An 11,269-nucleotide genomic window follows, 5' to 3' on the forward strand; every position below is an offset into this window, starting at 1 on the left:
TTAAGATTAAGCTTTGGTTTTGAAAGTAATAAAATGACATTCAGAACACGTCTTAATTACAGGCTCTCAAACGCAACAATTATGGAACTTTTTTTTTTGATTGGTTAAAAAAGAAAAATCCAGAAACTACTAATTTAGACCATGGGTTCTCAAACTTGGGGTCAGGACTTCATTTGGGGTCACAAGACACTGGGAGGGGGTTGCCTAATGCCTTCAAGAAACAATTAATTTTATTTATTTATTTTATTTTTAACAATTTGAGCCCATTTTGCTTATTTTTGGAGACATTTATATGGGAACATTTTTTAAGTGTGCACGGTAGGCATACTAGTCATACTCAACTGTCCCATGATGCATTGCGAGCGGAACGTAAAATGGTCCTGGGACCGGTGTCTACCGGAGCATATATGTGCATGCGCACTACCGGAAAATGAATTTTTGCTTAAAAAAAAAATTGTTTTGTTTATTTTTGTTTTTCAAGTGAACGGACACGTGTTTTATTAGTTTACTGAAGTAGGATAGGGTTAGGGCTGCATGCGCATATATGCTCATAATCGATCTCAGTACGAGGTAAACTCAGTCAGTGACAATCAAACATCCCTTTTTCAAAATAAAAGTTGATCTACTTGTCTTCCATTAGTTTTTTAACTTTTTTAAATAAGGCTCTTATTTTGAAGTCAACAGGAAGTTTAGTCAGTAGCCCAATGGAGGGTCTCTGAAAATGTGTGAATTGTGTGAATGAAATGTGTCTACGTGAGTTTTATGGATGAAATGAGCGCATGTTGATATTCTACTTGGTCACTTCAAATGTTTTCAGAACTTTCAAAGTAAAGGTGGAGAATCAACAGAGATATTTAGCCTCAGTGTGAACAAGGTTTTTGTTGTCAGTTCCAAATGCATCTTGGGAAACTTGGAAGTTTACTTCAGTAGGAACGCTCATCATCCTAATCATACTATAGTATATAGTAGACAGTATAGAGTACATGTAGTGTGTAGTTCATTCATGAAACATTTATTACACAAACTATATTGTTGTTGTGTCTCCTCTTCCTTCTCCTTGGTCCGTCGTGATTGGCTAGTGGATCTGATGAAGGTCCATTTAATAAAAACTCCCACATAGAAAAACATCAGCAGCTTTATTAACATGTGGAACAACAACAATACGACATGTTTAAAAACACTTAACTGTTCAATAATCAATGAGTGAAAAATAAAGGTGTGAGCGTGTTTCCGCTCCGTCTGCTGCTAACGTTCTTTGAGCGATCGCAGGTCGGTGGTGACCGGGTCGTGTTGGATGGTTTGATGAAGCATCAGCGCCAAGAGCCCGGCTCGGTTGGTCATAGCCGTCCTCAGGTTCCTCTCCTGCTCAAACAGCTCGTCCAGTTTGTACCACTGAGAGAGACAGACAGGAGGTTAGGGGACAGACAGTGGTTAGGGGATGGACAGGAGGTTAGGGGACGGACAGGTGGTTAGGGGACAGACAGGCGGTTAGGGGACGGACAGGCGGTTAGGGGACGGACAGGAGGTTAGGGGACGGACAGGAGGTTAGGGGACAGACAGGCGGTTAGGGGACGGACAGGCGGTTAGGGGACGGACAGGAGGTTAGGGGACGGACAGGAGGTTAGGGGACGGACAGGAGGTTAGGGGATGGACAGGAGGTTACGGGGTGGACAGGGGGTTAGGGGACAAACAGGGGGTTAGGGGACAAACAGGAGGTTAGGGGACGGACAGGAGGTTAGGGGACGGACAGGAGGTTAGGGGACGGACAGGCGGTTAGGGGATAAACAGGCGGTTAGGGGATAAACAGGCGGTAACGGGGCGGACAAGGGGTTAGAAGACAGACAGGGGGTCAGGGAACAAACAGGGGGTTAGGGGACGGACAGGAGGTTAGGGGACGGACAGGTGGTTAGGGGACGGACAGGAGGGTACGGGGTGGACACGAGGTTAGGGGACAAACAGGAGGTTAGAAGACAGACGGGGTCAGGGAACAAACAGGGGATTAAGGGACAGACAGGTGGTTAGGGGACGGACAGGAGGTTAGGGGATAAACAGGCGGTTAGGGACGGACAGGGGTGATGAGGTCTTACCACTCTGACCCGCTCCAGGTCCACCTCGGCCCGGCGGAGCTTCTCCCAACAGTAGTGTTTGTTACATTTCCTCTTAGAGACACGGCAGAACTCCCCGGTGGGTTCGAACACGTCTCTGACCAATGGACACCCGCACACCTCATCAGCTGGGATCTGAACGGATACGAAAGGATCGGAGTCAAAGCCAGGTCCAGGTCCAGGTCCAGGTCCAGCACAACCAAACGAAGATTAAAGGAAAACAAGAAAATGTATTTCAGAACCCAATACCCGGTCCTACCTTTGGATCCCTCGAGTGTTCTGGACAGAGAACCTGTAGACGTTTGCAGTAGGTTTTACTGTGAGGATTGTAGACGTCACAGAACAGCCTGGTGGCTCTGAGGAACGGACACAAAGGGACAGGTGTAGGGATGTGAACCGAACTCTGTACTTTTTTTAGGCATCGACTGAATTCCTTCGTTAATACCTGGTACCGATTCACGTAAAATCAAAAGATTCCATGTTTCGGTACCTAAACGCATCATTGAGACTGTGAGGGAGTGAAAAAAAAGTCTGGCTCTATTTTCTAAAATGTGCTGCAGATCGAGCACCTGCAACCCCCCACCCCCCGAGCAATGAACAAAAACTCAGTTGTAAAAATTATAAATAACTTAATTTTTGTCGTTTGCACACAGGTTTTTGCCTCTGTGCACAAATGCAACCCTAACCCTACCACTGAGTACTGATACTGATTCACAGGTACTGAGTAGTGATTTAAATGTGAGGTTCCCATCCCTAGACAGACGGTGGGTTTCTTACCCTTCGATGCGTGTTGGATACATGGAACCAAAGGACGTCTGACTCTCGTACTGTTGAACAGAAACACAGCAGGTGCTGTTACTGTCGGACTGGTGATCATGTTATCTGGTGACTGTGTATGAATGCAGAGCTTCATGTGAAGTATTAAAGCGTCACTAGTTACAATGATCACCACATTAGTTGGAACACCAGCACTAAACCAGTTCTCACACATTTACATTGTTCTTTAGTTAGTTTAGTCACTTATTTAGGTTCTAGTTTCAGAAAGATAAAAACTATGAGAATGATCAGAGGATAACACAAAAGTATTAAACTGGATGTGGACATTTGTTACTTATGCAAAACAAATTTAGAAACAACAAAACATTCATTTTATCGTAAAATCTATATGGAAATCTCTCTATGATTTGTTGTTTTCTAATCATATGAACATTGATTTCTGGTCATTTCAAAATATTCAATTTGGCATCTTCCTTCAAAATAAAAAACATACATTTTGTATCAATAATTTAATTATAATAACAAAATATTATATACACAAATACAGATATGCTAAATGCCCCCCTTCGTGGTCTGCTTTAAAAGCGGAGATTTCATGGGGTGGTGTTTAGCTCAGTGGGTTGAGCGCCCGCCCCATAAATGGAGGCTGTAGTTCCTCACCTGCAGCCGGTCCCAGGTTCGATTCCCGGCTTGGGACCCTTTGCTGCGTGTCATTCCCTGCTCTCCCTTTCCTGTCAAGCAACTGTCATATAAAGGCCACTAGAGCCCAAAAAATCCTTTAAAAAAAAAAAAAAAAAGCGGAGATTTTATTGTTTTAAAGATTCCTAGATAAGATTGAAAATGTCCATGACAGAAAATTATATATTATTTTATTTTTACTTATATTTTCCTTTTGTGTGCTCTTTCTTATGTCGTTTTGGTAGTTGAACTGTTTTTGGTGGTGTATTTAGTTCATGTTTGTATCTGCTGTGCATCGATGTATAACTGAGGAAGTTGTTGCAACAGATTAGATCAGACGATAACATTGTATTAGGATTGCGCCCCCTTCAGACTGACCTTAGCGTAGCATCTCTCCATGTGTCTCAGCGCCACCTTAGGGTTAACAGGATGACTGCAGGAGACGCAGAAGATCTGGAGGTCGGTGTCGTCACCGTCGCCCTCGGCAACCTACACAGACGAGCCCGTTAGACCAGAACCTCCAACAGGTCAAAGGTCAAAGTGTGTGAGCGCGTCTCACCTCCTCGTGCTGCTGCACCTGCTGCAGTTTAGCGTTAGAAATGATTCCCTCCAGCTCATGGAAACGTTTCTCCATCAGAGTGAGGCGGAGCCGAGCAGCCTGCTGCTCCTTCCTGATTCGTTCCAGCTGTCTCCGCCCCATTTCCTCAGCCACACACGGACTCTGCTGCCACTGCTGGATCCTCTGAGGGACGATCTCATAGATACGACTGGACACATAGAAACATACACACATAAATCAGTGTCACCAGTATAAACCATGCTGTGATTGGTCAGAGGCTGTGATTGGTCAGAACTCACTTAGCTGCTAGCTTCATGCCACAGTTGTCTGAGCAGTACTTAGAGCTGTTTCTCGCAGGCTCGACGCAGCCTGGACCCAAACACTGCCTTATGGCTCCGCCCCCATCCTTAGCCCCGCCCTCTACTGCTCGCTCACTGTGCCGCACACGTTCCCGGTGCCGCTGCTTGACTTTGTGGCGCCGTGGCTTCACGTCCTCTGTGGGAGGAGCCAACTTCTTCTTCTCTGGCTTCTTTTCTCGTCTTTTCACATGTTTCACCTTCACCGCTTTCTTCCTCAGCGCGTCCGGCTCCTCTTCCTCTTCCTCGCTGCGCCACACCTGGAACACAAAGCTGAGTCAGCGTTTCTTCCTTTTGCCACAAAGCTGAGTCAGAGTTTCTCCCTCTCGTTACAAAGCTGAGTCAGCATTTCTTCCGCTCGCTACAAAGCTGAGTCAGCGTTTCTCCCTCTCGTTACAAAGCTGAGTCAGCATTTCTTCCTCTCGTTACAAAGCTGAGTCAGCATTTCTCCCTCTCGTTACAAAGCTGACTCAAAGTTTTTCCTTCTCGTTACAAAGCTGAGTCAGCATTTTCCCCCTGTCATTAAAAAGCTTTGTCAGCATTTCTTCTGCTCATTAAAAAGCTGAATCAGCATTTCTCCCTCCCGTTACAAAGCTGAGTCAGCGTTTCTCCCTCTCGTCATAAAGCTGAGTCAGCGTTGCACTCACCAGGTCTTTGTAGCCCGCTGCTTTGTACTGCTCGTACAGCTCCAGCTCACTCTCACTGAACACCTCCTCCTCTTCATCATCCTCCTCCTCATCATCATCATCCAGATAAAGCCCCGCCCCCCTTTTACACCGACTCCGACTCCTGCTGCCAATCATTTCCTCGTCTTTGACTCGCAGCATCTTCTGCTCACACAGACAGGAAGAGGAACAAGAAGTAGATCAGGAAGTGGAACAGGAAGTACACACACGTATATCCTGAAGCACTTTCACTTTACATTGTTTTCATGTTTGAACTGATGTGGTTACACAACACAACACAACACAACACAAAAGCAAAGCGAAAAAAAACCCACAAAATGACTCACACAACAGCAGAAACACACAAAATTCCTCCAAAAAAACATACAGGGTTTTAAATTGAACAAGACTAAAATAACAACAAAACAAGAACTATGATTCTAGATCACAAAATGACAACAAAAATACACAAAATCACTCAAATAAATGCACACAACGACCTTTCATTTATCAACCTTGCGTGTAAACGTGTGTAAATGTGAGTTGACATTGTGTGGTAGAACAGAACTAACGTGTGATTTATAAACATTAGTATCTGACTAATCACAGCGTGCAAATGATCAGGTGTTGATAAATGTGGCTGAATTCGATCGTCACTAACATGTTACGTCCGCCTGTTTCTGAGGCCCCGCCCACTGAGGTCAAACAAAAAAATAAACTTTTCCAATACAAAAATCATCATCGTCACATCTGAGGAGCAAAACAAATATGAACGTGAGAAAACTGGAATTAAAGGAACTGATTTAAACGCTCTGTGGAAGAGGATCAACTACTGAGCAGGTGAAGTCTGCCCCCCTGTGTGCAGTGAGAGCAACTTCACAATAAGTTGTAATGGCTGTATATCAGCCTCAGTCTACACGCTTTAGGCAAAAAATATCACATTAAAAGAAATTAATGATTGAAACACTTAAAAAAGCATGTTGTCCATTGTCTAAGTTTATTTTGCTTTTAACCATATTTCAGATATAATTTATTATGTTTTAATAATGTGTTTAGATCTATTCTGAATGTGTTTCTGGGGTCAGTATATCTACACCAGATCAGACCTGACGTTAGATCTGAATGTAGCGTATGATCACGTTACTATTGATAAATACTGAAGTTTGGTGAAGTTAATCGAACACACGTTGTACGCCCAGATCTAAACCCACCAACGTACGATAAATGAGGGTCTACGACTCACAAAACAAACAATAACCCAGACATAGGCAACTGGTGGCCCGGGGGAAACATGCGGCCCTGGGTTTAATTTTAAATTTAAATTTTAACGAAACAAAATTGTAATTCATAAAGTTGGAAGTTATATGAAGTGCAACATAACACACAAAACTCCACAAACACAGAAAACGACAGCAAAACTCACTAAATATCAACAGAGGTACACAAAATGACTACAAAAACAAAAAAAAACACACAAAATGCCAAAGAAATTAAAAAAAAATGTACAAAATGACAAAAAACAAAACACAAAAAAGCAACAAATATTTGTCATATTGACAAAATGAATTCAAAATGACTACAAAGACAAAATATTTTGTTGTTTCCTGTATTCAATCTCAGATCTGTCATTATTCTAAATGCTGACATAAATGTTGATAATGTGGCCCTCGGATCAGACAATCACATTTTTGTGGCCCCCGCTGTGACAGAAGGCGCCCATCTCTGCTATAGCCCATAAAATGAGAGAAAAAGAGAAAACACAAAAACTCCTGTTTCCTGTGTTAAATATGATTGGTCATTAACGTTGATCCCTTGACCCTGATGCGGCTCCGCCCACTGTGATGTTGTGTTGTCACACGTACCCGCGCTCTCAGCTCACACTGCCGTGTGCGACACTTCTGTCTGATTTTACTCGGCCCGCCGAACTTCTTCATGTCTTTACAGAAATCACACTGACCGCAGTCTTCAGTCCTCAGACACGCCACGCACTCACCGCACATACGGGCCGAACGCTTGATCTGAGACACACACGCACACGCGCGCACACACACACACACACACACACACACACACACACACACGTCAAAGGAGGAAACGTTTTTTCCATTTAAATAAAAAATCATATAAACTGACGTTGGCCTGCGAGCTCTGCCTCTGGTCCATCATGTGGGCTTGGGGGGAGGAGCCTCCTTCGCCATCAGTCTTGTATTCACTCTGTAGCTCCGCCTTCTTCCCGTCTTTGGGTTTTTTTGAGCGGTATTTAATCTCCAGCATCGGGTTTTTGTCTGAACATGCAGGAAATGAAACAACAACAATGTGGTGGGAGGGTTCTATTGTTATAGATCTATAGTGTCTAGGTTCACACAAACACGTCCTCGTGACCCGTTTTGGAAAAATTGCTGTAATTTATCAAGATTGTTGACGATTTATAATTTATTGGTTAGTTATTTTAGATGTCACATTTGGATTTAACATTTAACATTTAAGTTTAGATTTAACAATTGGATTAAACATTAAACATTTAAATTCAGATTTAGATATATCATTTAACATTTAGATATAAACTTAACATTTAGACTTGATATTTAAATTTAGATTTAACATTTAGATTTAACAATTGAATCAAATATTTAACATTTAGATTTAATATTTTAAATGTTATTAAATATTTAACATTTATATCTAACATTTAAAACTGGATTAAATATTTAACATTTAGATTTAGACTTAACATTAAAATTTAATTTAGATTTAACATTTGGATTTAGATTTAACATTTACATTTAATATATAGAATTAGATTAAATATTTAACATTTAGATTTAATAATTACGATCAGATTTAAATTTAACATTTAGATTCAGACTTAACATTTAGATTTAGATTTTAGATTTAGATTAACAATTGGATTAAATATTTAACATCTAGATTTAACTTTTAACAATTAGAGTTAACATATAGATTTAGATTGCACATTTAGATTTAGATTTAACAATTAGATTAAATACTTCACATCTACATTTAGAATTAAATTCGATATTTAACATTTAGAGTTAACATTTAATATTTAACATTAGATTAAAAATGTAACAATTGGAGTTAACAGATAGATTTAGATTTAACATTTATATTTAGATTCAATATTTGACAAACATGCAGTTCACTCTTTGACCAGCAGGAGGCAGATACATGGTGTGGCAGTGGTGGACTGAACCCTAACCGCTCCCCGGGCATCGCTAAAATGGCCGCCCACTGCTGCCCCTTGAGGACAAAGCGTGAACTGCAGATAAAACTCCCAACGTGGATTAATGAAGAACACATTCTGTTATTGATTATAAATATGCAGTATGCTGTTTAACCATTAGGGGGCGTGTCTCACCTCTACAGGAAACGCAGTACCAAACTCGAATGGTTTTCGCCGTTTTCTCCGACACTCCGATGCAGTTTCCGTGGAACCACTCAGTGCAGCAGTCACAGCCTCTGATAAATACACAGTGTTTGTTTGTGTGTGTGTGTGTGTGTGTGTGTGTGTGTGTGTGTGTGTGTGTGTGTACTCACATCATGAAGCAGTTGATGTCAGGTTTCCTGCAAACGCAGTAGACGGGGCCTGCTTGGGTTTCCATGGTAACGTGGTCTCCTCCCGCTCTAGCTCCTCCCTCCCCACGTTGCTCCACCTCCACCGCTCCCTCTGCGTCCTCTGGGGGGCGCTGAGCTCCTGTGACCTCCTCAGACTGTCAACAAACAAACAAACAAAGTCTTAAGGCTCATTTATCTAACAATTCAAACGCGATGATACTTCACGCAATCGTTGAAGTTTCTCTGAGTGAAAAGTGTCTAAAGTGTTTGATCAGCTGACTGTAAAGTTTGGAGGAGGAGCTTCAGCTTCCAAGACATTTTGGACAGTTTCATGCTCCCAGCTTAGTGGGAACAGTTTGCCGTGGCTCCTTTCATTAATGTTGAAGAAGTGGCCACGCCCCCCTCCACAGAGTCTTGGCCTAAACACCTGTGGGATGGATCAGAGGGAAACTGGGAACCAGGCCTTCTTATCCTGCTTCAGTGCCTGACCTCACTATTGAGCAAACACACACCTAAACTGTGTAAAAGCGTTCATAGAAGAGTTAGAGCTATAAAGAGTAGAACAACATCATAATGAATCTTACGGGATGTTCACTCAAGTTCATACACGACACGTGTGAAGTAATAATGTAAAATGTGTGTGTACATGTGTGTCCTATCTGAGCTTTTATTTTGGTACTTCCGGTGAATTTGCATATTAGCTAAATATTTAGTTTTACCTGTGACATTTAGATTTAATATTTAACATTTATATTTATTATTTAACATTTAAATATATTATTTAACATTTCAATTTAGATTTAATATTTAACATTTAGATTTAAAACTGCACTACCTGAACCTTGAACCATGACAGTGGAGCATGGCTGAATTTGATCCGTAAATCCCGCCCCCCACTCGTATAATCCCTCCCAGTCTCCTCCTCTAGAAGTAGACGAAGTCGTGCACGAGCGCTGTACGTACCGCGTCTTTTTTTTCTTCCTCTGATTTTCTCTTTCTGGGTTTTTTAGCAGTATACGCAGTAACAGGAAGTGCAGGTATAGCGATCATTCCTGGTGGGTGTTTGGCAGCCATGCTTTACTGAAAACATGTTAGCACCGTGCACGTGCTTCACTATATATCGTGGCAGCCAATGAGAAGGCTGGAGGGGGTGACCGCCAAGATTTTGTCTTCCGGGGTTTTATTAATAAAATACTTAATTATAAGTCAGAGACAGCACACAGACGTACGATTTTTTTCAGAAATGATTACTTTTACTTTATACTATATGATGCTAATAAGAATTTTTTTTTTAAATTGAAGAAAATAATTTGAGTACCCCAGCTTTAACTTTTAATATTTAGATTTAACATGTATATTTAAAGTCAACATTTAGATTTAAATATAATATTTGAATTTCACATTTAGATTTAAATATAAAATGTAGATTTACCATTTAGATTTAAATATAATATTTAACATTTAGATTTAGATTCAAAATTTAGATTTCGATTTAACATTGACATTGACATTGTAGTTTCACAAGAAAAGTAAATATAACAAATTTCACAAATATTGCTGTAAATCTGGTGAAAAGTAATGTAAAAAATGGTTTGTTGCAAAATGTTTGTAAAGTTGCAGTTTATTTTTGCATGTGCAACTTTACACTATACATAGATAAAATCTGTTTAATATCATTTATAATTTCTATTGTTGCTATTTTTACGATAATTGTTATTTTGAATCCTACTTTGTTTTCTCATTTACTCTAAGCATTATGTATTCTTTATTATATTGGATGATAATAATAATAATTATTATTATTACAATTATAATAATGACGATGATGAGAGTGTTTGTCAAACAGTGTTTCCAATACATTTATCAAAAACAACAACAAAACATTGCTTTATTTTTTTATGTGAATCCGCTTCATTTAAAAGTGTAATTATAAACTACAACAAAGGTAAGGTAACACTAACACAGAATCTTGTAATGTGAGGGAAAACAAGCCTTAAATGTTATTTTATTGATCAGTGGTTGTGATGAGGATCCGTTAGATTAAACATCATCAAACACTCACCATCTCACATCTGTGAAGCTCCAGGACCAAAAACTGCTCCGCTCACAACAACAAACACTCACAACAGCACAAACTTTCCATGTTTCCACTGCGTTTCTCACATTTTTAACCGTAAATATGAGAAATCTTTTGTTTCTGATCCGTTTTTTCCAGATTTTCCTTCAGTTTAAACAGAAACAGACACGGTTCGTCGCCCCCTGGTGGAGAGGAGGAGGTACTGCAGTGGATTAAAACCACAAAAATGGACAAAAATGATCGAATAAATAAATAAAATAAAATAGTGCTTTAAGTGTCTATCAGGGTTTAACAAGAAAACAAAATTATAATTAATTAAATATAATAAACTTCAATACATTTGAAAATACAATTACAAAGAGTTCATTAGTGGATATAACTATTCAATAATAATAATAATAATAATAATAACAATAATAATAATAATAATCTCACCGTGACCTGATTTAGTTCTTTTTTTTTATCTCTGTATCTAA

The 11,269-nt window shown here is 40.1% G+C and overlaps 1 protein-coding gene across 1 annotated transcript; it reads right to left on the reverse strand.

The window, feature by feature from the left end:
* Positions 1 to 1,119: 1,119 nt before the first annotated feature.
* On the reverse strand, positions 1,120 to 10,944 carry LOC114458678 (CXXC-type zinc finger protein 1-like). Its single transcript, XM_028441091.1, has 13 exons — positions 10,779 to 10,944; positions 8,699 to 8,871; positions 8,520 to 8,620; positions 7,274 to 7,425; positions 7,003 to 7,158; positions 5,123 to 5,305; positions 4,419 to 4,735; positions 4,120 to 4,327; positions 3,939 to 4,049; positions 2,883 to 2,932; positions 2,365 to 2,461; positions 2,088 to 2,240; positions 1,120 to 1,392 (listed from the first exon to the last, which is right to left on the reverse strand). Exons 1-13 carry the CDS (start codon positions 10,779 to 10,781, stop codon positions 1,246 to 1,248), a joined length of 1,851 nt encoding a protein of 616 aa, XP_028296892.1. The 5' UTR covers positions 10,782 to 10,944; the 3' UTR covers positions 1,120 to 1,245.
* Between the last annotated feature and the right edge of the window lie 325 nt (positions 10,945 to 11,269).

This window comes from Gouania willdenowi, unplaced genomic scaffold (genome assembly GCF_900634775.1).
Source record: "Gouania willdenowi unplaced genomic scaffold, fGouWil2.1 scaffold_15_arrow_ctg1, whole genome shotgun sequence".
Classification (NCBI taxonomy): Eukaryota; Metazoa; Chordata; class Actinopteri; order Blenniiformes; family Gobiesocidae; genus Gouania; species Gouania willdenowi.

What these genes read in the sequence shown, in the direction of transcription:
- LOC114458678 (XM_028441091.1), bottom strand. An exon ending in GACATCAACTGCTTCATGAT is followed by an intron (nt 8,621 to 8,698) that starts GTGAGTACACAC and finishes TGTATTTATCAG; the next exon opens with AGGCTGTGACTGCTGCACTG. An exon ending in AGGTGCAGCAGCACGAGGAG is followed by an intron (nt 4,050 to 4,119) that starts GTGAGACGCGCT and finishes TCGTCTGTGTAG; the next exon opens with GTTGCCGAGGGCGACGGTGA.